Raw genomic sequence first — 27,940 nt, 5'->3', positions numbered from 1 at the left:
GCTAGGGACTTGTAATCAGCTTTACTGCATGGCTGACCGTAGAGAAGCGCCCGCTGTAAACAAACATACACAGACACTCTTTAATCAGGAAAGATGTCCAAGAACTTATTGACAGTAAAACCCCTGGGAAGCATGAAGTTGGGAAGCTAAATACAAGAACCATCACCTTCCACCAAAATGAACTCTGCGGGTTGATAAATAACCGACTTGATTGCAAGAGCAGAATATATAATATAACTCCACATGAATAAATAAATAAGAAGCACATTTTAAAGATTTTTTTTTTTAAAAAGCAAGTGTTTTCTCACCACAGCTGTAGCAGTGCCCGCTCCCAGTGAGGCCCAGCTTAAAATCATAGACAGCACTACAAAAGCCATGATCCTGGAGGAAAAGGAGAGAGAGAGAGACGTTGGTGATGGGGAGATACAGACAAAGACACATGGGGAGAGGCAGATGAATCAGCTTGTCTTTGTACCAGCGATCTTCAGCTCTTTTTCACCTAGTTAATTTGATTTATTCTTTTCAGCGTTTGCTTGGGAATTGTCCCCCTTATGCCCGAAGACAGAGGCCTAAGTCGTACTTTGTACTGGTACATCGCAGATTAGACGATATGGCTGTAATTCAATTTATTATGGGGTGATATAAAGATAAATTAACTCATGACTCCTAGCGGAATTCACTTGATAGCTGTAGACTTATATAAAAAGAAAGATCTATTCTATTCAGATATGTTTGACTGGAGCAAAAGAATTGTTTAAGAAAGGTCTCACAAGGCCACAACTAAAAGATAATACTGCTTGAAGTCTGGGGACTTTCCATCTCTGTCTTTTGTCATTTCTGCTCTGCTGGATTCACTAGCAACATCTTAATTGGCTGCACTTTCTGTCAATCGTGGCTGTCAATCACTGTGCAACGTCGCCGTCCATCAACAGCTGCTGCAAACTTTGGTTTCTCGACTTCTTGTGTTATCTGCCCCCTTTTGTCTGGAAAGAGTGAACAGTTCAATACGTTCTTAACCATAGACTGTAAATAAGAAGTGGACGTAGTCACCGTGATGTTACTCATTCGTCTGTGGACTGCTGTTTTGAAGCCTCGAGTTCGGCATTATGGCTGTCAAGATCTTGGTTTTTGACCATGTTAAAATGTTGAACTGTTCCTTTAAAAATCAAGGAAACTGATGGTCTTTCTGCAAACTACATGGACTCATGTTTTCACAAATATTTAATCCACTCTGTCGAGAGGGGAGAGCTATGTACAAGCGAACGCTGAATAAGACATTTTTAAGGCAACCAAAATGTTCTAATTAACTTTCATGAACTGAAAACACGCTGTGAAAGTGTTAAAGTTGTAAGACGAAAACACGGACAACTCCCAGACCGGACAACGCCGTGGTAGCGACCTGTCAATCACAAGGTAGCCACGCCCTAAAGCATACCCTGCTTTATGGTCTATTTGACTCTACATGGCACCATAATTTACTAAATGAACATCATGCTGTATTGAAGAAGACTTGAAACTAGCGATTGAGACCATAAACTCATGTTTACAATGTTTACTGAGGTAATAAATCAAGTGAGAAGTAGGCTCATTTTCTCATAGACTTGTATACAATCTGACTATTTTTTGCAACCAGAGGAGTTGGCTGTTAGAAAGAATGCAAGTTGAAGGCACTTCAGCATTGGCTTCACTTTCTTAACAGTGTGGAGGTGGTTTATGAAAAAAAAAAGAAAATACACACACATATATATATATATAATATATATAATATATATATATATATATAATATATATAATATATATATATATATTATATATATTATATATATTATACTATTAGCCTCAATTTCTTTGCGATTATTGGCAGAAGCAAGAGAACATGCTGTGAACCAGAGGGAGATAAACCAGTAAAAAGAGAAGGAACGACCCCCTGATGGATGTAAAAAGGTTGCAGAGGGCTTCTGTTGTCGACTCGCTCCTCGGACCTTCTTGAAAGCACCAATAAAGTAGCCTGAGAGCACTTAATAATTAGTTGAGGGAGCAGACTCATCCTGCTGGTGCGATCAATAGGCATTAGTGAGGCCCATCAGAGGGAGATGTGAGGAGTGATCCTGGGCATCATCTGCTAACACCGACACGTAGGCTGCACTAAATTGGGCAAATGGGATGGGAAGTCTGGCTGTGGGTATGCTTGTCAGACATCGGTGTTGGTTTAAATGAATGGCTGCGATTTACTAAACAGAACATTCCTCCTCCTAATCTTGAACATTTCTTTCAGAGCTGTGGAATCTAAACACCTTGTCTTTTGTTTAGAGAGGAAACAACAGTGGTTTTGATCTACTTTGATATAAAATATGAAATTTACATTCAGCAAACTGATCAGTCGGTTTGATTGAGCGTATGAGTTGCCTTTAATTGTGTGTGGAAATAAAAGGCAAGTCACTGAGGAGAGGAATACGGGCAGGGCTATTTGAAGATGTAATGCTATCGTTGGTGCCGTTAATGGAGTGACCTATATGGAGCCAGGATGACTGGTGCCCTGTCTGTCTGCAGTCTGTGATCCAGGCAGAGGCCAATGAGATCAGAGATGGACCGCAAGAAGAAGAAAAAAAAAAAGGAAATGTCTCCACACACACACAGTCACTCACGGTACCTACATGATTATCAGCCATCGAGACTGCTTGGCCATCCCCAAGCACATGGCCAAGCAGATGACCAGATCCAGGATCAGCAGCAGCAGATAGGTCAGCCACCTACAAGAGACAGGAAAAAAAAACGAGGCATCGCTATAACAACCCTGATTGATCACTTTCCCTCGCAGTCAGCATACTTTATGTACGAGCCTTGGGAAGTGCGAGCCCAACATATGTTCGGGACCGAATGTGTGAGATCTGTGTGTGCGCTGTACATCAGCATTCTTGTCTCCTAGTTAGAGCCCATCTGCTTCAGGTAATTTCCAGCCTGTTAGCTTAATAATTCAACACCACAAATCCATAGGCATTAATTTTTCAAGCTCTGAAAATGTCCTTCACAGTCAGGCCTGGACTTGGAGCGCATGTGTGTGTGTGTGCCCGTGTTCTGACCAACCAAACACGTGGGAATGCCTCATGACTCATTCTTAACTCCACGAGCCCCGGCAGCATTGTAAATCTTTTAGCAATGACAAAGGAAAATAAGGACATTGATGTTCAGGATGGTGAATTCTGAAGACGGCGTAGTGACATGAACTTGCTGTGAATTATTGCTGTACACCAAGGTCACTAGAGAATATGATTCACTCATGCTGTGTGAAGAAGTCTAGATGTACTCTAATAGACTTTGAAAACAAACTGCGGGCTGGTTATTCCTCTGCTCACAGAGCAGGGCGTACAGTATGTATGGATGGAGACAAACACTAAAAGAGACTGCACTTTACTTTATCTGCATAAGCAGAACTGCAGATCGTTTGTCTGGGGACAGGGATGCATTCAGAAATAGAATAGGGAAGGGAGGGAGGATATAATATTGGAAAACAGAATAGTGTCATTTTCTCCCTTGTTCGGATAACACTGCTAACATTTGCTGGTCATCAATAACACCCTGCCACAGGCTGCTCATAGCTCAATGGCTGCATGAAATTCTATCAACACCCAGGAGATTGGTGTCACAATGGACAAAGTGGCGACTGTAGTCCAGAAGAAGATCTGGTGTCGTGATAGGATGGAACAACACACCATGAGGGAATATGTATGCATGGAATTAATGATGGGAGTATATGTCAGTGAGACAACACTACCAGTGATATAGATATTTGTGCTCTGTCATGCCAGGAGACATTTGCTATCACTATAGTAGCTGCTTCAATAAGAAATAAAGAAGAAAATCTGGAAACTTATACAAGTTAGATATAAAAAAAATTCTAAATGTAGTGAAAATTTTAATGATCAAACAAATAGATTAAACAAATAAAGTCTTAAAGGTGTAGTGTGTAGGATCTGGCGGTATCTAGCGATGAGGTGAGGAGATGTGCCACGCATGTTGGAGAGCTGCGGTGGCCGATGCGAAAACGTAAATGGCCTTCTCTAGAGCCATTTGGAGCCGAACCAGTGTGTAGAGTGTGTGTGTGTAGGTGGGAAGTGAGTGGTGAAGCAAGAGAGAGAAAGAGCGGCGGCTGCGGGAGCGAGCGACGTTATCGACTCTGGCCCAAGCAGGAAAAGTTAACAGTGTTTGGTTTGTCCATTCTGGGCTACTGTAGAAACATGGTGGTGCAACATGGCGGTCTCCGTGGAGAGGGGACCCGCTCCATATGTAGATATAAACGGCTCATTCTAAAGTAACGAAAACACGATTCTTATTATCAGGTGATTAAACACTAAAGAAAACAAACTTATTAATATTATATTCCATTTCTGCCAATAGATCCCCCTAATTGTTACACACTGGTCCTTTAAAGCCGTTTCACCCCAAGCATGGATTTTCGTCCGAAAAGTTAACACGGAAATTTATAAAAACTGATTTTGTGGACTCTTATGAATGCTTTCACACCCCTTCGGAACAAGCGTCCTTGGGTTTCTTGAAAGGCACTATATAAGTCCAATTTATTATTATCAGTATTGTAATTCGCACCAGAACCGGTGTGCAAAGTTGCCAATGCGGGAATGCGGGAAAATTCTCATTCAAATGTTCTGCATTCCTGCATCACATCTTCACATCGCACTGGTGAGAAACGGCTTTTAATCTGCTTATTTCATCGTTTAGGTTGGGATTTATAGTTTATATTCGTGACAAGTAAAAGGCCTGATTCTGACCTTGACTACTCAGCTACGCAGAAGTTTTTGCTATATCATTTGTGTAGGCACACACAGGTTTACGTGGCAACCAGCAAGAGACACACTTGGGGTCATGAATCATGAATTCTTTGCTTTCTTTAGATCGTTTGGATGCTGACCCTGAAGTCCTTCTTTCTTTCTTTGTACTTTGAAAACCACAAGATATGTTGAAGTCCTTCACATTCCTTATGTGCTCGGAAACAAGAAATCTCCATTTTAATTTAAAAAATGCCAAACATAACAAAGGAAAGAATTTAGGTCATGAAAGTCAAAGAGATATACTTTAATATTAAGCAAAAACACTTTAAAACACTTTCTTTGAAACTCCCGTTTCGGTGTAGAGTAAAACAAATTGAGCTGTAGTGGAGGTTATCTAAGACTGTATATAACCAGGGGTGAGGTGACTAACACAACTGTCCATAGACACCATAGACACAGGGAGATGAGCCTCATAACAAGTAAACAAAGCAATAAACTGTGTTGTTAATCGTCTTGCTGCACACAGTTACATAAGTAAGAACCATGCATATGTTTATCACTTTCCAGGGCATAGGCTTAAAGGGTAACTTCAGTATTTTTCAACCTGGACCCTATTTAATCATGTTTTTTGTGTCTAAGTGACTAATGGGGACAGTCATTTTTTAAATGGGTCCAGTGTTGAGGGACGGCAGCCGTGAAACAAGCTGCGAGGGCAAGTTAGCAGCGTCAATGTAACGTTACGTTCACTAAAAGTGCTTGTTTTTGCCACTGGCAGGCTCAGATTATACTTATAAGTGTGTGTTTCTTATAAGAAAGGACCCTACAGAGAAATGTTTTCTTACCTTTCGCTTGATCCAGTCTGTTATTGTGTCCAAATCCCGCTCAAGGAGAAGTCTCGTTGTGAAATCTGAATATCCGTATACTTTGGCTTATATAAATACGGGTAGCCATGGAATTCAAAGACCTCATCCACATTGTGCAAATCATCTAAATATTCAGCCATGGCACTGAAAGTCTTTTAGATAACACTAACTCTTTCCATATTATCAGACACTTATAATAACAATTGGAGCCTGTCATGGTAAAAACAAGCACTTTTAGTGGATGTAAATGACGGTGCCAGCTTGCCCCAATAGCACCATATTGCAGCATGTGAGCAGTTGCCATCTACAGCGCTCTCCCTCAATACTGGACCAATTTCAGAAATTGATGTCCCTATTGGTCAGTTAGACATAAAAACATGGGAAATTAGGTTGAAAAATACCCGAGTCACCCTTTAAATGCATCAGTTTGTACTGCAGAACTGAACGGACATGTCACATATGCAATGAAAGGTCTCTGGTGGTTACAAATATGATTCAACATAGGTTTTATCAGTCAAATTAAACTGAAATCAGGCTGAAGACTTAATGGCACTTTAGTGTTTAATGTGTTTCAGATTGGGAGCTTTACACTTCGCAATTTACTTCTATTAAATCTGCAGCCTACTGGGACAGACGGGAGTTATGGGATGAATTTGATGAGATGACATTAGCTTCAGATCGCTACAGAACCGGCTCACACACACATCCAGATAAGCTCTGTTCTCTGATTAACTTTGCGTCTATAATGTATATCAAACAAATCCTTCAACAGAAGGTGCCATACTACCCTAAATCTATCTCCTGTGAGTCTCTACTTCCAATTTAGTCCCACATACTCTTTCAGTACTGTAATGAACAGGTTGCAAATGTGCAAACTTCACGGCACGACGGCGCCGTGAAGTTTTATGTGCTGGAGAATAAAACAAGCTGCCGAAGCTGTAAAATTACACTCACAGTTTGGAGCAGTGGCATTTGGAGCCTCATAAATTAGCATCCCCCCCTGCAAAAATTAATGCTGGATATTTTATTCATTTGGACTACTTTGTTGTTGATTGGGTTTATTATTTCTCTCTCTGTTTATTGGATTTTCAGTTTGGGCCTTTATCACAGTTCCTTTTTGAATAGACAGTTCTCAAAGAGAAAAACATCAAAATAATAATTGCAATCAATCTGAGCAGTGGTCTGCTCGCAAGGAGATCATCTATGGTCTAATAGCCACTCTTCCATGCATAGCGCTCTGTTGGAACATACGCATTAGAGCTCAAACTGCACAGTAGGCAATAAGCTCAATTTCAGCTTTCATTTATTTAGCAATCAGGAGAAAATAGCTTTTCCGGTCCGTGTTCCGGAGGGAAGATCAATAAAATCCCATCTGCTCTGTGTCTGGTCTGGATCACTTAAAGTCCCGCTCTGTTTACTTCAACCAATCACAGATGAAATAAAACACTGTCAATCACCCCAGGGGAGTAACTAAGGCTCCGCCTACCTGTAATACTCAACCAAGGCTGTTTGGTCAGCGATGGCTCCCAAGTCAACATTGGCTTTGTTGATATCCGGCAGAGTGGTCATCTCACGGATGACGTTGTTGATCATCAGCTGCATGAAGCGCAGAGCTTGGAGGTACTCGGGCCGCGCGGCAAAGATTTCATCCAGGCGTTCCAGGTGCTGCTTCAGCCCAGTTTTAACATCGCCCAGAGATCCTTCAACCTAGAAAATAAAATGAAGATAAGAGAATGGGAGAAATAAGAGGAAATAGTAGTAACAGGATAAGGGAGGGGGGGGAGGGAGGTGAGGAAGAATCAGAGAGAAAACAGGGTCAGAAGGAAACAGCATCATAAATAAATTCATAAACAGATATTCATAAAAAGAAAATTGAAAATACAGAGAAAGGTGAAAGAACCAAAGGAGCACTCTCTTGAGAGAAAGATTAACTTTTCTCCTCAACCGTGTGTTTTATTCAGGTAAACAACGTTAGAGTGGAATACTGATAACAATACCGGGGGGACCTGTTATCACAGGGGTCTTTGATAGTCAGAATGGAGTGGGAGGAGGCATGGCGGAGTAGAGTAAATACATTTTACTTTTCTGTTTGAACAAAAAAACAACTTGATGCTGTAAACACCTGCAGTTTCACAGCATCAATGGAGTTAGAAACAGGTCAATCTTTAGCCTGATGCTGACAGGTGGAATTATTTCAGTACCATAGCCACATTTTATTGAGAGTCACAGGCACAAGAGTTTCAAGGGGCATTAAAAGTGCAATCCACTCTGTAAATGTGAACAAAAAGCTATCAAAATTGCTAATATGTGTTTGAAACAGTGAGCAACCTCTGGGTCTGAAAAGTGAAGCCAATGCGGAAGGTCCTTAAACTTGCATTCTTTCGAATAGCCAGCAGGGGGCGACTCCTCTGGTTGCCAAAAGAAGTCTGATTGTATAGAAGTCTATGAGAAAATGACCCTACTTCTCACTTGATTTATTACCTCAGTAAACATTGTAAACATGAGTTTATGGTCTCAATCGCTAGTTTCAAGTGTTCTTCAATACAGCATGATGTTCATTTAGTAAATTATGGTCCCATGTAGAGTCAAATAGACCATAAAGCAGGGGATGCTTTAAGGCGTAGCTACCTTGTGATTGACGTTGTCCGGTCTTGGAGTTGTCTGTGTTTTTGTCTTACAACTTTAATCCTTTCATAGTGTGTTTTCTGTTCATGAAAGGTAATTGTAACATTTTGGTCACATAAAAATGTCTTATCCGGTTGTACTTAACTCCACACACTCACTTTTGGTTGCAAAAAACCAAGATGGTGACGGCCAAAAACCAAGATTGCGATGGCGAAAATGGCCTCAAAACGCAGTCTACAAACTAATGGGTGACGTCCACTTCTTATATACAGTCTATGGCTTGAAATTAGCCTCCCAGCACCTTTAAAGCTCTCCAATTAACACGTTATATCTCAAAATCTTAAGCCATACAAAAAGGTAAGTAATTGTTTCTCTGCTGGTTGCTCGGCAACTGCTCAGAGCCAAGAAATAGAATAGTGCACTGTATATATTTTGTTTAATCAGGAAGTCATATTGAGATGAAGATCTCATTTATAAAGTGAGACAGAGAAAAAAATAATAAACCAATAATGATAATGGTAATGACCTAGAAATATGGTAATAAAATGGCAATATTTAAATATACATACACACATAAAGACAACAGCATGGCGACTTATGAATAAATGCTTTCTGAAATATCCTTGGCATAGGTATAAAAAGGATGTAAAAATAAATTGAAGTGTCCTATCGATATCAGCGTGTCAAGTGTAAGTCGACTCTGTAAATTATTCCAGACAAACGGGGCAAAATATCTGGAAGCTGTCTCTCCAAGATTACAGTAGTATTTACTGCGGGAACATAAAGTGTAAGCCAGGCTGGAAACGGGTGTTCTAAGTATAATATCACAGGAGTGAGATGGACAATAAATAAAGTGGTCCTTTTTGAAGTAGTCCTTTATAGATTAATAGATAGAAGTGCTGATCTCGCCTGGCAGAGAGGAGTGCCAGCCCACCTTCTGATACAAGACATAATGATGGGTACCATTTGGGTCGTCAGTAATAAATGTAAAAGCTGAGTAATAGCCAGCATCTAAATGTTTAAGGTTAGAGATAGGAGCATCTCTATAGGTCAATTAAAATGGTGAATTGTCTTTTTTACATGTTTGTCATTACCAGTATTGCCAGATTGGGCTGGTTTCTGCCCAGTTGGGCTACTTTTGGTTTTCCACTCGCCGGGTCACGTTCCGCAGTCTTGGAAAGGGGGGAGTGAGCAGAGGGGTACTCAGTTGGTTGCAATCTGCAACCACACCACTAGATGCCACCAAATGCTACACACTGTACCTTTAAGAGACACATATGAGAATGGAGTTGATCTGACGCTCCACCAGAAAGCCTATTTCCCAACTACTCCTTCATGGTTGGGGATTCTAGATTAAATAGAAACAACATTTACAAACTCTGTCCAAAAAAGTGAAGTTCTAGGAACAGCAAATATACTGTAAAGGTTCTCTTAAACTCACAAGAAGTTAGTAAGAGGACCCTGGTTTTAAAATGACACCACCCACACCACAATGACTTAGCTAGAACAGTATATTTAACATTACACTGAGTAGGAGGCTCCACTAATTCTGAACAGATGTTACTGTCTATATTCTAATCCGAAGCGGTTTGCAGCAGTCCCACTTTCTTTATCTCTCATCTTTTCCTCCATTACACCCATGACTTCTCCAACACACTCAAGTATTCTGAGTAACGCTAGTGTTCTTTCCCACGCTACGAAAACTCCTCACGTAGGAGATAAAAACGTATCTCAGTCAGTCTCCTTCACACTGTAACATTTCAAACACTGCTGATTAAGTTCTAGAGGGATGTGCCTAATGGGCAAGAAAGAGTATCCATGTGGAGATGAGGCGAAGATACAGGCCCATCCTCCACTCCCAGAACTCCCAGGGGGGGATATGTGATTGCCAGTAAACCGCTCTCACTCCCCACCTCTATGTTCATCATCTCTCACAGCTCCTGCCACAATGCCCCGAATCTTATCTGCAAGCCAGTACGCCTGAGTGTGAGAAATGGGATCCATCAGCTAGCTGCTCTGGGTGATCCACATTTCCCTAATCTGGACCGTCCCGTCTTCTCTTAAAATGGATTAAAGCTCACTTTTACTGAAAGCGGGTCACAAGGAGGCTTCTCCATATTGGACTCGCCTGTTAAACGAAACCGACTGATTTGAAGCTCACAGCAGCAGCACTCCCAGTGCAAATTCACATGCAACTGAACTGTTCTTCCGCCTTTGGTGATTTTATGTGTCTGAGATTTAACCGTGACAATAAAACAATATATATATATATATGATCACAGCGGTTTAAAGTCATGCAAGGTAATACGTTGAGAAATAGGAGAGACATTCAAGGGAACTGATGTATGGTGCAGAAAGTAGTAATCATTTTGTTCCAAGAATCACAAGACAGCTTTCACCTTCAAAGAGGAAGGGCTATATATAAAAGTGTAACCGCGGTCGTAAATTGGAAGCACACACTCTTGATGTAGTGTGATTGCTGTGTTTTCTCATCCATTATTTCCAGGCGGCACTGACGAGCTCTTAATATTGCGAGCTGAACACAGGAAAATAAAGCTCTAATAAAAGGATGCCTCCGAACAATCAACAGCCCCCTTCAATAGCGAGAGACAGAATGGTCCCCCTGATCGAAGCGTTCCCTCTATGACACATGATGATCCTCCGCAGTGTGTGAGAGGGCATATCTTATGATGAGAGAAGCCTTAACAAGCCAAACAGCTCCTAGTGTAAATCTCTATCCGCACAGGAGAGGCGAAGTCCCTCCCCTTCCGGTGGACCCCATGGGACCTTATTCTCGGAAAAGAAATATGTACAATGATGTTTGTCAATTTAAAAGGTAATTTTACAAGTCAAGAAAGTCTCAGTTTGTTGTAGGTTTGTTGTAGTATCATTTAGTTTTGTGTGAAACTGCTCAGTGAACCACATCTCTCGTCTCGCACAGTATACGTCACCAACACTTAGCTATGTTCAACGCACAGATGAAACGTTATCTTATCTGATGTGTTTTATCCAGCGACTCCTGGTCTTTTTATCAGCCGGGAAGTGAAAGAACGAGCGAGACCCGTTGCTGTTGCGAGTTTATCCCAGTAGGAAACACACAGGCATCGTAGCTTCAGAGAGAGAGACGTCACTTACGCGACTTTTGGGTGTGTAGTCGTATATTAATAGTCTTATACTTCAACAGTTTTACAACAAACTGAGACTTTCTTGACTTGCAAAATTAAGTTTTAAATTGACAAATATCATATGTGTGATTCATGGCGCAATTCAAACAGGATAAAAATAAATATTTGTCTCTCTATATGACTACCGTTCATATGTTTTTTTACGAAATAAGGTCCCATGGTGGTCCAACGGAAGGGGCGGGACTTCACCTTTCTATTTGCAAGATTTCTACGCGCCAAAAGGAAAACAACCAATCAGAACCCAGCTGTCTCTAAAGCAGCTGTCAATCACTGCTCGCAAATCTCGTGAACTTCGATCAAACGGTCAAACTAGGCAGCGCTGATCAAATATAAACAAAGAATCTCTGCATTTTTGTTGCCTCAAATGTCTTCATAAACATCTTGTAGTATACTGTTTAGTTGTAAAATGAGAAAGTTTGTGACCCGGCCACCATGTTGAATGCCATCAGGAGCAAAGGAGTGATTTCTTTTGAACCAACTTATTAGAAACCCACATGAAAGGCCAAGAAAGGATTTGGTAAACCAATAAAGATCAGTGGAGAAATTACTCTTTCAATCACAAGACTAAACACAGACTAGAGCAGCTTTGGCATTATGGGATGGACAGCCGGCCAGCTCATCAGCTCTGGAAGTGGAGTACATTACAGCGAGCTATGATCTTGCAAGTGAGAAAGCCTTTGGTTCCCTGGGGAACATATCTGATGCAGCCATGGCATACATCATGCTACAGGATCAAATCAATACCAAGATGCAGCCGAGAAACTCAGCAGCAAGGATGTGAACTCATCAGAGCTGAATCCCATTTACTTCCTACAGCACAAAGAAAAGGCTGTACTGCAAACTACACCTCCTTTCTCTGGGTTATTTGTTACACCGAGCTGAAACGAATGCAGTCCAATACAACTGAAACTGCTTTGGAGAGGTGTTGATTCAACTTTATGGTCATTTTGGAGGATGTAGTTTGCCACGTTGAATTATACTGAGATATGCTTCTAATATTTTATCCACTGAATTCATACCAACAAGGGGAGAGTAAATAGAGCTTCCAAAATGACCATAAAGTTGAATCAACACCTCTCTAAAACAGTTTCAACGAAAACCTGAACATTATAAGCAATGTTCATGATTGCTGTATTAAAACAGGGCGATAATAAACTGGCAACTAAGTGTATATTTCATCCCTTTATCCATCATGACCCAAATTGTTGCATTACACAAACTGAAGTGTGAGCTAAAAATGGATTAAATCTAAATCTCAGCACAGACAAGGAAAGAGCGTAGACAAAGCTGTTTGTGTCCATACATCAATACAATATGTGTGCTGATGAGGCCTTTAAGTGGATGCGTGCAGGCTGTTCTCATACACCATTTGTAGCTATCCCTACAAAAAGTAATGCAATTTAATTTGTATATATCCCACAAAATCAATTGGTATGTATTACATGTAATTGTGATCCAGGAAGTATAAAGGTTGGAGTGGAAGGGTGGGTCAAAAAACACCGGACTTTGTTCGTATCCCGTGTGAAACCAGAAGTCAACGTTGATTTATTTGTCACATACTGTAACTTCCATACATAATTAACTCCCCTTTCAGTTGTTTTAACCCAAACCGAGATCTTTTCCTAAACCTAACTAAGTAGTTTTGTTGCCTAAACCTAACCTAGTAGTTTTGTAGCCTAAACCTAACTAAGTAGTTTTGTTGCCTAAACCTAACTAACTGGTTTTGCTGCCTAAACCTAACTAGTTTTGCTGCCTAAACCTAAGTTGTTCTTTTCCTAAACCTAACTAGGTAGTTTTGTTGCCTAAACCTAACTAAGTCGATCTTTTCCGAAACCTAACTAGGTAGTTTTGTTGCCTAAACCTAATCAAGTAGTTTTGTTGCCTAAACCTAACCAAGTAGTTTTGTTGCCTAAACCTAACCAATTAGTTTCCTGTGAAGACGGAAGTTTATTTTGAAGACTATATGCATGTAACGAGCAGAAATTGACACGTGTTGTTGGACATTCGTAGGAAAACGCATGAAAAATGATGAATAACTTTTCGTAAGATATCAGACGAACGGTTGCATGAGGATACGTTGATATGTGACATAGTGACATTGTCAGGCACACACAGACACATATACAGTATAGATAGTTAGACTGAGAGCGATGGAAAGAGGAGAGGCTTAACATCCATTAATGCACTGCAGATGGAGTTAATCCTCTTCTTCCTCATTGAGATTATTGCCTCTCGCAGGGCCTTGTTTTGATTCCCCTTCCTCTCCTTCCTCTTCCCTATCCCTCCTCCTCCTCCCCCCTAAGCCTCCCAAATAACTTCCCTGAATGCAGGTCAGCACTTGTATAGCAAGAACCCCCCATTTACAAATCCTGAGGCAGCAGTCACCTCAATTCCTTCACTGTGACAAAAAGCGGATACAGACCCCCCGCAGTGAAGTGCTAGCTTTGAGACAGATGCACACCCCATTAGTAGACGAAGGGGTTCTGGTGTCTACCGGCTGTAAATCACTGTTTCCAAGCAGAGGAAGCCATGAAAAGATTAGGTTTTGTGCTGTCAAGCTAATCAAAAAATGTTGGTAAAATATACGAAGCATGGGACAAGCACTTATTCACAGCAAAATTAATGTCCATATTATTTACTACACTGACATATTTATCGCCACGCAACTCACACTAATTCAACTGGAAAATTATTAAATTGTAACTGGTATGAATAAAAATCATTTCAGAGATCACATCCAATATTTAGGACGCTGATACGATCGTAGATTGAAGAGAGCTTGGCACGCTCCTCTCACCAGATTGTTGATGCCAGATAACGTGTGATTGGCGTTGTAGAGCGAGTAGGTCAGCTGGTACACCCCATCGTTGGTCTCACTGTTTCCATAGAAACCCACTCCAACAGCAGAACTGTGGGGAAAAAAAGAGAGATTTTAATGAATAAATAAATAAACATAATTAATTCACTGTTTGTTTCATCAGGGTACTCGTTGATAAGGGACTGCATGAGGTTATTAGAAGACAAGCGAGACAAAGAAATGTTATTCACAACTCCCGAAGGGGGGGCGTTGAGGCTTTAGGGGAAATATGTATCATACCAGTAAAGGCTTTGTATTGTTTTTCGTAATCTTCTTCATACACTTGAACCTTTATTCTTTCTTTTTTTAGACGATAAGCTTGCTGAATGACATATTTACAAGAAACTTATGACCACATCTCTGGTAAACACGAGATTTAAAGTGGTGCTTTTAGGTGATTCTTTCGGGAGAAACTCAGTTTTACAGATCTGCCGATTAAATCAACTTGATTAGTTGACAAAATTGTATGAGTGTTAGTCGACCGAGAATTTCTTTGGTCGCGGACAGCCCTAGGAATAAGTCATCGACAAAATAAATCTTAGTTGACTAAGACCATTTCATTCATCTCTGTGAAGAAAACTAACTGAAATTGTTATAAGTTTGGATTATTATTTAAGATACAAACAGGATAAGGACACGGCGAAGACCTGAACACAAGTTATATTCACAGTTTGCTAAACAGCCTCATCCTGCATTAGAAAAGTACGCAGTTAAAACAACCTAAGAACTAATAGAACAATGGCCAAGCATCAGGGAGAAGAAAACAATGAATTTGTCAAAAGAAAGAAGCCTATTGAGTATGTATGATTGTTAAAAATTAAAGAAATACATAACACAGACAGAGATATGTATTAAAAGTTTCTAAAAAAATAACTTCCTGCAGTTATTGTGTTAATTATGTGGGTTAATTGTACAGTTTATCAGTTGTTCTGTACTGGTAATGTTGTGCATTGCATATATTAAATATCCATAAATATGTCAGGGGTCATCAGTTTATTCAATGATAGAAATGGGTGCCTTCAGGAAAAAGGTTGGGAACCAGAGGTCGACTACATCAGAGGGGGCAGCTCTGCTTCTTTTGTATTATGTCTAAAGTTGAATCAAAAATTTGCAGTCTTAGAACATCTTTTCTCCCGTGCTACTTCCTCCACTCATCTCCTCCTGTCTGCCATATGGGCTGCATGTACTGGAACTGATATGTGAAAGATAACATTTTTATATTTGTCATATTTCTTCCTCTAAGATCCTTCCCTCCACCCTTTATTACTTCCATCTGTTATAGCCTTTTCTCTCACACACACACAGATCCTCAGCTAAACACATCAAACCCTCTATTTTCAGCAGTAGCTTTGAATTTGTTTGTTCCCATTCATGGCTAAAAAAAACACATCAGACTTCTGTTTGACATCCGAAAATGTATCCGAGTAGAATACAGAGGATCCCTATCTCCTGCCATCCTGCAGCCTGAGCCTCTGTAATAGGGAAGATTAGTGTCCTAACCCCCAGAGTCAGTGTAGCCCGACTGCTGCTAGCAGTCCACACTGACATGACCAATGATACCATTTCATCATACTCGATTGCGGCGAGGTCACTCTGCACAAAGGTCGGAGGTTAGTGGCACTTTCAACCGTGTTTTAGGGGCATTTCCCACAGCTAGACGGGGGAGCTCATCAATCAAGCTTCAGATAACAGGAAGTCAGAGCAGGACTGTTGTTTCTGGGGAAACTAAGTCCTAGTTTGCTCTCACAGTGACTCATATGTTGAGGACTTTTAACACCATCTGTGCTGCAAAATCCACAAAACTCGTACACAATAGCGAGGTAGACACATGGCCGGGTTAACACTGTCATCCTCCGCAGTGAGACAAAGACAATAAAGGAAGTTAGGTAAGTGCAAAGACAGGATGTGGAGGAGTGTATGCAGACTCACGGTGACATATCACACACACACCCCGACAGGATGTATTAAATGCTAATGCGTGTTTCTTTTTGTGTCCATTAGCATCCTGTCACTGTAACCTTGTAAGCATAATGAAAACCACTGCCTGTGTCTCATCTATTAAACTAGTTTCCTCTGGTTATGATGAGGGGCATTGAGGGCATTCTCTCTACAATCGAGTTGGAGCAAAAAAATATATATAATTACAGTAATTAGGGCTGTCAAAGTTAACGCGATAATAACACGTTAACGCAAATTAGTTTTAACGCCACTGAGTTCTTTAACGCATTAATGCAACTTGAGATTTTTAGGTTGTAGTAGGCTTGTTTTAAAGCTAGAGTGCAGATACTGGCATCATATGAAACTAGAATGTGTTTTTAGTTAACCTAACCCAGATTTGTTGCCTAAACCGAATGAAGTAGTGTTGTTGCGTTTTTTGTTTTGTTTTGTTTCAATTTACAATGTTAACCACATGTTTAAACTGTTTAAGACTGTTTGCGACAGTAATACAGTTTCCCTCGAAACGTTATTGAGAATGCAGTTCAGGTGTTTGGTAATAAACTAGAGCTGTTAAAGTTAACACTATGATAACGCGTTAACGCAATTTCGATTTACCGCCACTAATTTATTTAACACATTAACGCAAACTTAACCTCTTAAAAGTCCGCCGATCTTTCAGAGGTTTTACTGGGCTGTTTTAAAGCTAGCATCATATGACACTAGAAAACCTAAGGAATCCATTGGCACCAACCATGTCATACTGGCTCGTAGTGAAGGAGATTAAATAACGCTCCAAACTTACACTAAACTGTCATGGCCATTTACAAAGGGGTCCCTTGACCTTTTACCTCAAGATATGTGAATGAAAGTGGGTTCTATGGGTACCCACGAGTCTCCCCATTTACAGACATGCCCACTTTATGATAATCACATGCAGTTTGGGGCAAGTCATAGTCAAGTCAGCACACTGACACTGAATTACCTGTTGGGCTGCAGTTTACCATGTTATGATTTGAGCATTATGTTTGTTATGCTAAATGCAGTACCTGTGAGGGTTTCTGGAAAATATTTGTCATTGTTTTGTGTTGTTAATTGATTTACAATAATAAATATATACATACATTTGCATAAAGCAGCATATTTGCCCACTCCCATGTGATTAATCGCGATTAAATATTTGAATCCATTGACTGCCTCGACAGTAATCCTTACAAGCAAAAATGCATGGATGTGGTTTTAAAAATGACTTCATTCAGCAGTTTAAAGACAACTTGCTTTACGCATCAAAAAGAGATTTTTTGTTTCAGTCGATCTGCAGCGACCCAGACAATGAGCTCTTCATTAACCCTGTGGCCAGCCTAGTGACATGTCAGCGACCAGAAAAGACCCACTAACGACACCGTAATGAAACAGTAATGACACAGGACATCATGAGTTCAGCCTCCAGGGAGGCATTAGTAGTTTTGTCGCTTTGAAAAAAAGCTGCTGTCTGCAGCAGCTAAAAAAGAAAGCAACACAATAAACAATAGGACTAGAGCATATGTGCACTCCAGGATATTTAGTGCCTTTGTTCCTCTGAGGATGGATCACTTCACAGGCTGTGTGATGACTGGACAATTGCATCTTAGTATTCAAAACGTGTCGCGAGCAGAACAAATGGCCACACGTAATAGCAGATAAATGCCTCAATTCTATGGAGACCAGTGTATCGCTGCTATAATAAATTGTATCAGGGGTTAACAGAAACCGACACAGGCAGGAAGGAATTTTTTTAATATTAGATTTGTTTGCTAGCTTTAACCTTAATTTACCCCCATTCATTCTCCCGAGGTCAGAAATAATCATCCGGAGAGGTGCAGCGGTTCTTAAATCCTTTTTCTATTTTCTGCAGAAGTAGTTCTTCTCGAGCATCAGGCTGAATTAAAAGCTGGAAAAAGTGAACGTGGGTGATCGTGATGAACAATTAGATCTTTCTTAAATGACATTAAAGCATGTTCCTACTCATAATAGAAACCCCATGACCCAGCATAACGAAAGGACAAAATATGTACAGTTGTGTGCCATATTATATGAGAGAATTTCCGTTTTATATGCATCTCTTTGTGTTATTCTGTACTCTTTGATCCAGTCGAGCATAAAAGCCATCAAAAATGTGTCACAAGCACATTTTCAATTAAGCTGCCACAGCTGAAAACTTCCATCAATAGCGACGCCAGTCAATAGGTATTAAACATTAAAAACATGTCAAGACAAAATGCTGTTATCAGCAAGTAAACTTCGAAAAAGAAGGAGCAGGAAATACAACAAAAACCTGCTCTGTAATGTAAAGACTGCCAACTAATTCATGGCCAGATTATTAATTGGATGTTGAATTCAAAGGTTTGTTTTATAATTTGTTGAGCTGAATATATTAACGTCCCTTGGAATCAGTTCTACAGAGAGAGAGAGATGAGGGCTCAGAGACCAGAGCTTCTTTGCTAAACAGTATCATGCCCAGTCAATTAACAACACAAGGGAGGCCTTGTGTGCCGTAGCAGCTTGGTACGGACACAGAAAGCTAACAAAGTTAAAGCCCAACACTTATATAAATGAAATAAATGTCACAAGTTTGAGCGGATCTGTATACGCAAATTTAATCAAGCCTTCTTGGTGCCTCATTTCAGAGACTTCTATCTGGAGACTTTTATTTCTGACATTAACCGTAAACAGAAGTATGGTGGACATACTTCATACTTCCATTATTCCCCTTCTGATTACTAGGTAGAGCCACTTTTCATTACAGCTCTTTTCTTGAATGGTAGTGGCCATGCTAATCTTTCTCGAAGTCATTGTAATGTTACACACTGTTCCTTTAACAATGGAGAAAGCACAAAGCAAGAGTGTAAAAGCACAATATTAAAGGCCAAATCTAAGGCTGCAGCGTTATGATTTGGTAGAGCGTTTAAATGGACCAAGCTGAGCAATCAGCGCCAAAGTTTTGGCGGGCGTGGTGAGCTGAACAGTCAGCTGAGGGATTTAGCACTCTGATCACCTCGCCGTCAGCTGATCGGGGGCCCTGCTGATAATGTGGCCTGTCAGAAACACCCCAGCTTAACTAGCTTTATTTGTATTCTTTAGAAAGAAGGAGAGCAGGTAGTGGAGCTGTGTATTAGCACTCTTTGTTATAGCCTAGATACTGTAAAACTTTTCATGGGATAAACAGCAGATAGAGTCATTTGACTATTTGAATTTGAGCTTCATTTCCTTTGACAGTCCGATGCTTTGTTCAAGTTAGTTTAGATCAGTGGTTCCCAACATGAGGTCCGGGCACAGGGGCTGCACGAGGATTTGTCTGCTCTGAGGTTGTCAGAAATAGATATGCACATGTAATCATACTGTAATAACACGCTTAAGGGATAATTTGTACAAAAGTCTGTACATAAGACAGTTTAAAAAGATATTAATTTTCCCCATTCTGTTTAAACCCAGTATTTCTGCACAGCTGCAGATAAAGATCAGGCTACACTAATATTATTAGTATCATACTTGGAGAATTAGATTTTACTGGTGGCTGCGTAGGATTGTTTCCGACTCATGTGATTCAAACATTTCCAATAAGTCCAAAAGTCAAGATTTATTGAAAAAAGATAGTTGTAATCATTTCCATGATTCATGGCCTTTAGCCTTTCAAAAACAACTTTTTCACTGCTGTCAAGAAACAGTTTGCTCTCCAGCTTGCTGCACACAAAGGGAGGCCCGCACTGACGAGTTACATTCATTACAGAAAGTTGATTTATTAAAAAAAAGACTCATTTAATACACTGAAATACTTTATTCAAATTGAGGATTTTGTTCGAGGATTTGTAATGTTTTTAGGGTGATGACAACAGAAAATATAGGGGTGATAGATTCCATTACCAATCCAACATTAGTGATACCGTCCTCCGTCTTTCTGAATGTCTGGATGACATTTTTTTGCAGTTTTTTCCAAAGTAGATGAGTGGCTTAATCCTAAAAAATCCCCCCCAAAAACACAGCTTTCAATTTGTTAATGCATATGTAGAGTTACTGATCAAGGTTATCACATGTCAGTCTGTGAGTTTAGGTGCACAACAAGAAACACAGTGGCATTATTTGTCCATTTAACCATTCAGACTCACCATATGATAAGACCTGTGATGACAGCACACCAAGTGAGACAGCAGGTATCAGGCCTTTTGGTGTCTTCATCTATTTCCCTGCGGCAGCAACACAGGCAGACCAGGCATACTGCCAGAACCAGCAGGCTCAGAACCAGACCCACTGCACCAACACATGCTAGAAATATCAGAGACTTGGGGGGGGGCAGGAGAGTGGAGAGAGAAAAGAGGCAAAAGACAAAAAAAAAAAAATTCCATCAGTTAAAGGACCAGTGTGTAGGATCTGGCGGTATCCAGCGGTGAGGTGAGGTGATTGCAACCAACATCAACAGCGAGTTGGAGAGCGACGGTGGCCGACGCAAAAATGCGAATGGCCCTCTCTAGAGCCAGTTGTTGTAAGAGTATGTCATTTGGAGTAGAGCCAGTGTGTAGATTGTGTGTACGTGGGAAGTGAATGGTGAAGCAAGAGAGAGAGGCGGCGGTGACGAGAGCGGGTAACGTTACCGACTCCGGCCCAAGCAGGAAAAATTAACAGAGTTTGGTTTGTCGGTCCTGGGCTACTGTAGAACATGGCGGTGCAACATGGCAGACTCCGTGAAGAGGGGACCCGCTCCCTGTGTAGATATAAACGTCTCATTCTAAGCTAACAAAAACACAAGGATTCTTATTATCAGGTGATTATACACTAAAGAAAACATACTTATTAACATTATATTCCATTTCTGCCAATAGATCCCCTAATTGTTACACACTGTTCCTTTAAAGTCAAAGCTAAGAACTTTTCAGCACATTACATCACCTGATTTGACTGTTATCAGCTCATTAAATGTGCGTTATCAGTTGTTAGAAGCCTCATAGATGTGGGTCAGTAGGGGCCTGCTACACCTACTACATTGTAAAAGTGAAAGTGAAACTTAAAAGCAACACGTTCTAACACGTTTAGGCAACAAAACCACTCTGTTAGGTTTAAAATAACTACGCCTCGAAAGTGAAAGTAAAACTTAAAGTTGTGAACACAAAGACAACTACACATTGTTGGTTTCACACAGGTTGCGAACCTCGACCTCCTGGGTGAAAGTACTGTGTTCGTGTCCCATCCGTCACCCCGATGTCCACCCCTTATGGAGTTTCACGCTGTAAATACTGCAGCACCAGACTTCTTCTTTCGCTCCTGTCATAATTACTACAGTTGCCAGGAGTCGCTGTTGTCTTCTTTTACTCCTTGTGATTGCCCATGTGAATCAATGATAAAACTTACTAGTAGATGTAACAGGCCCCTTCTGACCCACATCTATGACGCTTATAACTACTGATAACACCCATTTAACGACCTGATAACAGTCTAACCAACTGATTATATCCACAAATATCAGTAAAGAGGCAGATAGCTGTTATGTGTGGTCTTGACATGTCAGGCTGGGTGACCCCGCCACCCCAGAGGTTGACAGCCTGAGTTAAAACAACCCACCAGTATCAAACAACACTCATGGGTAAAGATATTGTTGAGGTTAGCGTGTTGTTAACTCATCCATCGATCAACTGCTGCCTCCAGCAAAAGGGGATAGCTGTACAGAAGTTTGACTTGACTTGTGTAAGATTTTTCTGCCACAGCAGAACTTCTTGAACTGTGGCTAAAAACAGAAATGATCCAAGGCTGTGGGAGGGGAGGATCATGTGACACAATGGCTTTCATTCAGTCTTGTGATTTCTGAGTGTACAAAATAGTCAAAGCCTGAAGGATGGAGAGAAACACTGATGTAGAGAAAACAGGGAATGCTGTATTGAAAGAGTCTGTATATGGACACGAAACACTCTGTACTCAGACTATTTCATGATAAATCCCCTTGGCCCTTTGATTTTTTTTTTATTCTCTGCAAAGCTGTTACTTTTATCACTACATAGCGAGCAAAAAAAATACAGAAATTGGCAGTACGCTCCGAGGCAGGCACAAATGGCGTTGTTTATTTGCATCAGATTATACTCGGGGGAATATTTCCTGCTTTACACCAATCAGTTTATAATCCTGTTTGTTTTGCTCGTTTTCTTACAGACATGACATATGGCCATTTAGTTATAGTTTTCAGTTGCTTATTTCCCCCTGCATACGCCATCTAAAGGCTGTAGACACACAAATGTATGTTTGTCTTTACAAAAGCTTCATAAAACAAATCTCCAACCATTTAAAAAGTGTTTACACTGCTGCACAAACATTGGTATTGGCTCATACTTTCTGCGTGTTATTGGAACCAAAAAAATCCCAACTGGGGCTCCCCTAGCGTTGGTCGCAACACATTCTCGCTCCGTCAAATAGAGCTCCAGGGATGACGTATTTTTGTAAGCCAACCTGGAAGTTATCATCGCCCTGGAATACCTCAACAAAAATCCAATGGGATTTTTCCACTGTGTTTTAGATTATTGCAGAAAATAAGCTCTGTGGAAAACAAATGTTTATGATACTTACACGTTTTGTTCAGCAAGATAATCTCCACAAAAATGGAGATGAAACTTTTATGATTTTTTAAGTGTAAATGCAACCGTTAGTCAAAACATTGGGCTATAAACAAACTACACCACGGTTGCATGAGCGCGAGTATACACAACGAGGCTGTGACCTTATTTCAGGCATCTTACTAAAAACCCATTAAAAAAAAACATTGACTTCCAGACGAGGGAACCGGAAGTGCTAAAATGCTAACTCATTTCTGGGTTTAGGACTCATTCCTGTAGCACTCTATACCGAGGCTTGGTCAGTGGCCCTAAGCTTCAAACTATAATGCTCTAGGTACCCCTCCAATGCCAGTTTTGGACGTGTCAATGACGGTGTGTCAATATACACTAGTTACATGCATTGTGTCTTTTCAAAATAAACTTCCGTCTTCACAGGAAGTTAGGTTAAGGCAGCAAAACTAGTTAGCTAGGGTTAGGAAAAAATCATGGTTGACGTGACTGACTAATGACTTGTGAGTCAACGCTGACTTTTAGTTTCACACAGAACACAAACAGCGGTCTCCTGGGTGAAAGTCACTTTATACTACGTCTGTTGCTCTGAGCGTCTAATAATGACGCGGGTGGGTGTACATTGGAGTTAGTTGAAAACCCAGTGCGTTGCATACAGACGGTAAAGGGTAAAGGGTGAAGAGAAAGAGAACGGGTTGTTTATCATCACTAGGGACATTAAATTGAGTGGGCTCAAAGTCAAAGCATTGAGCTCTTGGTTAGTTTAAAGGCAGAGAAGAAGAGCATGACATTGGTTTTACTTGCAAATCATTTGCACTCAAGTTTTTGTGCCCACAACTTCAGAAAGTCTGGGTCTGGCTGACTAAGCACTAAGCAGAGCTATTCCTTGACTACAATGTCTGTGACTAATTATTCCATTTGGATGACATTGACACTGGGACTGAATTTAAATTATATTCTTTTGCATATTCTTTGCATAGTCCTTCATTGTTCAAACTCTGTTTCAAGTCATGTCGTACTGAGCCCTAATTTGCCCTTAGATTCACAACAACAGTGCTCAGGATGAAAGAACAGGCACACAGTAATAACAGCCCTGTCTCCTAAAAATTAAGTTTCCATAAAACAAAACTGCACTGTGAATTATGTTTCGAAGGAAACTATTTTGGCACGGATTACGTATTACGTACGCCCACTTGCAATTTTTTATGAACTTCTTCTAAAAAATGCGACGGGTCACCAATCTTTCGGAAGTTGTAGTGGGCTCAGTTTTAAAACTAGCATCATATGAAACAAGACAACCTAAGGAATCCATTGGTACCAACCATGTCATTCCAGCTTGTTGTGAAAGATGCAAAATAACGCTCCAAACTTACGCTCAATTTTGGCGAGGAAAAACTGTCATGGCCATTTTGACCTCAAGATATGTGAATGAAAATGGGTTCTATGGGTACCCACGAGTCTCCCCTTTACAGAAATGCCCACTTTATGATAATCACATGCAGTTTGGGGCAAGTCATAGTCAAGTCAGCACACTGACACACTGACAGCTGTTGTTGCCTGCTGGGCTGCAGTTTGACATGTTATGATTTGAGTGTATTTTTTATGCTAAATGCAGTACCTGTGAGGGTTTTTGGACAATATTTGTCATTGTTTTGTGTTGTTAATTGATTTCCAATAATAAATATATACATACATTTGCATAAAGCAAGCATATTTGCCCACTCCCATGTTGATAAGAGTATTAAATACTTGACAAATCTCCCTTTAATTTTGAACAGATAAAAAGTGTGCGATCAAATTGCAAATAATCTTGATTAACTATGGACAATCATGTAATTAATCACGATTAAATATTTTAATAGATTAACAGCCCTATAATAAACATAATATCGATGGGATGTTGATGCGCATTGCTTTACAAACCAAGATCAATGGTGGCCTGAAAAAAAGGCCAGTCATGCCCAGTTGAACAGTTTCAATGTAACTGCACAGAAATAAACTACAGTTGACCCAGTGACGTGACATTAATTGCACCTTAAACGAAATAGGTCAATACAGAACCGGTGCCAGCAGAGATGCCCTACCTTAACTGGCACCAAGGCCAAAACCTTAATCCAATGATTAGCTAATCATCAGTTTATTGGGACACCGTTGATAAGCCAAGAGCGTAGAGTCTACGTAGTTAGATTTTCTGTCACTATAACTCAGTTCAGGCCCTTCATACTGCTAGTTCCACTCTCTCCTCTAATTTTCCACTCCATTGTTCTGTAATTAGACATGCAGGCACTTCAATTTCCACCGGCTGCGATGCCATAACAAGGCAAAGGCTGCATGAGAGGGAGGAGGAAAGAGAGAGACAGAAAACAACCACAGTATCTGCGGTCATCACCTTTTATCTTCCCAAAATAAAGCTTGTATAAAGCAGGTTTTAAGTATGCATGCCTGTCTAGTTTAATTAAACAATAAGCGTTAGGAGATGCAGTCTGTAGCTGCTCTGCACTTTCCTCAGAAGACAACAGATGAGCATGTCAAATGAAGAGTTATTTTCAGGCTTGATGGGCTGTGCGAGCCCTACAGACTACCAACAGTCTCTGTGACGCCACCATGGCACTCTTCACTCCTCGCTGACTGGTGCTCAGCTGCGTCAGTGTGACACTGCTGGGATTCAATGACCCACATGGACCTTGACACATGAACAGAGAGGTATCCAGTGAGGGACACAAGCCAGAGTAATGGCTTCTATATTCATAAATGTCCTAGGGCAAAAAGGAGCAAGCAGTGCCACATGGAAGTGCACTTACACACAGTCACACACAAACACTTAGAAACTCATTCATATTTCTTGGGAAGGATTTTTGTTATTTTTTTAAATATAACCCAGACAATAATGGGTGTAGTAAGTCTTTCCAAGCTGAAAATGAGATCTGTATGCAATGTTTTCCTAAAACCAATATGTCCACAATGTTTCTAAATTAGATTTAGCAACAATATCATCTGTCATGCAACGAATTAACACAAAGTTGTATTATTCTGGTTGGAATAAATCAAATAATACAGTGTTGATAGTTTGGCTCACATGAAATTCATTAGTGATTTTTAATTAAATTTACGCCAGTCAAACTACGCTGTCGTGATATCATGTGACTTATTTGTATTGCAACACACTGTGCGAGAATGAATCCAAGCTCTTTGTAGACAAATCTAGATTGTCAAACAGACAAAAAAGAGGAGAAAATGAATTCCATAACATAATGAAGTGATGGACTGCAGATGGAAAACTATGGCAACAACTGAGCATGAGCATCCCATATTTTATATTTCCCATCACACAGCCCATTTGATCTGTAATGACTCTCTGGTCCTGCTGCCCACAGACAGTTTGGGACATTTTTACACGGCCTCAAATGGCCACAAATGTTCTGGGGAAATTGAAATATTTAATTTGAAAAACAATCTTTTTACACTGAGAAAAAAATATGTCTCCATACACTCCAATTTATCTTAAAATAAAAGCATGAAAAGGGCAGAACACATCCATCTCTTAGAGGGAATGTGTTTGTAGTGTTAGAATGAGCAGTGTGATGTTTTTTTTTTTACTTTGTAACATTAAATACAGTTGGGTAATATACATGATGAGTGTTTAAAAGTAAAAAAGAGTAAGTTTGTTGTGTCTCTCTTTGCAATGTGTAAAAAACTTGCAGTACATGTTGTTTACTACCTGACATATTTCAGTTAATACAGGTCATGTGTCATCATGTGAGCTCTGCAGGACAGCATGGGGCTCTTATACTTCCTGACATTTGGACCAACACTTGCAGCTCCACTGATGCATCACAGAAAACAAATAAGCGTTTATCACTAAACACAGCAGTTTGTCCGAAACTACTTTTTGTCTAGATGTACATTTAAATAAGTTGTTTACCATTGTCAGAGTGGTCCACGACATTCTCTTTTGAAACTATACGTGCGCTTTTACGCACTGGCACAGTTACCAACCTGCTGATAGCTCGCCTCCTCCGGTCTGAAAGTGTTGTCGCCCGACTGGAAAAAGAAATTGAAGTGGGGGAAATTGTGCAGCCAGTATGTCCACCACGGAGCAACGTAATCGAGCCTTGCAGTGGCCATTCCTGCTGGAAAAAGTCAGTCCGAAAAACCACTGACAGCACGCTCAGATATATTCCCAGGTTTTGGTGAAAAGTAAAAAAGAAACGCGACTTCAGCATTGAAGAGGAAGTTCTTCTGATGCCATTACACCTTGAGAACAGGGCAGATTATCACTACTTCCCACTCCGGTTCCCATACTTCTCTTCTCTTCTGTGTGAACTGTTGCGCAACTACTAAAAGATCTTAAGCGTTTGTATCCTCAACACAGGACCGAGTGACGTGATGTTTCAGCTGAAGCTGCCTCCTGCAGAGAGGGCGTGACGACCGGCTCCCAGTCTCAAGTGGGCCAGGCCTGGATGAGCTTTACATTATGAGAAGTCAACATTAATCTGAATCAATGAATGAATGAATGAAAGACTTTATTTCGAACATAAAATGAATGAAAACAGATACAAAATAATGACAAACAAAACAAGAGTAATAGTGTCCAAAAAAAGGAGTAGGTAGAAGTAAAACTTATATTTCCCTACACTGTAAACAATTGCTGTTAATTTAGAGCAGGATTTCAACAGTATTAACCTGTTATTGCTAAAAAAACAAAAACAGTGCTTTACTGTTAATACAAAAGAAAACCTGTTAAATTACACTCATAGGCCGTTTTTTAACTGAACTATAATGCATTCTTAAAAAAACATCACTTTACTGCTGATCAACTGTCTAAAGTATCATCAGTAACAGTTTCATGCAGTGTTTTTTTAATTCTGGGACCTGATCTGCTCATGTGAGGCTTGTACATTGTACATGATTGTAAAATCAGTGAATTAGCTTTATTGTTCTTCACTCACATGTTGTTATGGTTTGCATTCTGTGCTTGTAGCCAGCTATAGACATACATTTTGGGAAAAGTGTCAACAAGTCTATTATAGCCTTTTTCCTAACAAGTGCCTTTAATTGTATTTAGTGTGACTATTCCTATGTCTGTAACCTGCTAAGTCTATCCATCTAGGCA

At 40.3% G+C, this 27,940-nt stretch overlaps 1 protein-coding gene across 1 annotated transcript in view; it reads right to left on the bottom strand.

Annotated features, from left to right (window-relative positions):
• The window catches only part of ttyh2l (tweety homolog 2, like), a 39,724-nt gene extending 12,473 nt beyond the window's left edge, over positions 1–27,251 (bottom strand). Inside the window, exons 1-6 of the mRNA XM_074656516.1 lie at positions 26,824–27,251; positions 20,392–20,564; positions 14,255–14,366; positions 7,134–7,354; positions 2,655–2,750; positions 309–381 (exon numbers count right to left, since the gene is read on the bottom strand). Of these exons, the coding sequence (XP_074512617.1) occupies positions 309–381; positions 2,655–2,750; positions 7,134–7,354; positions 14,255–14,366; positions 20,392–20,564; positions 26,824–26,952 (804 nt within the window). The 5' untranslated portion in view covers positions 26,953–27,251. The remainder of the gene's footprint in view (positions 1–308; positions 382–2,654; positions 2,751–7,133; positions 7,355–14,254; positions 14,367–20,391; positions 20,565–26,823) is intronic.
• Between the last annotated feature and the right edge of the window lie 689 nt (positions 27,252–27,940).

The sequence above is a fragment of the Sebastes fasciatus genome, chromosome 13 (genome assembly GCF_043250625.1).
Source record: "Sebastes fasciatus isolate fSebFas1 chromosome 13, fSebFas1.pri, whole genome shotgun sequence".
NCBI classification, from domain to species: Eukaryota; Metazoa; Chordata; class Actinopteri; order Perciformes; family Sebastidae; genus Sebastes; species Sebastes fasciatus.
This window is presented reverse-complemented; position numbering and strand designations above follow the sequence as displayed.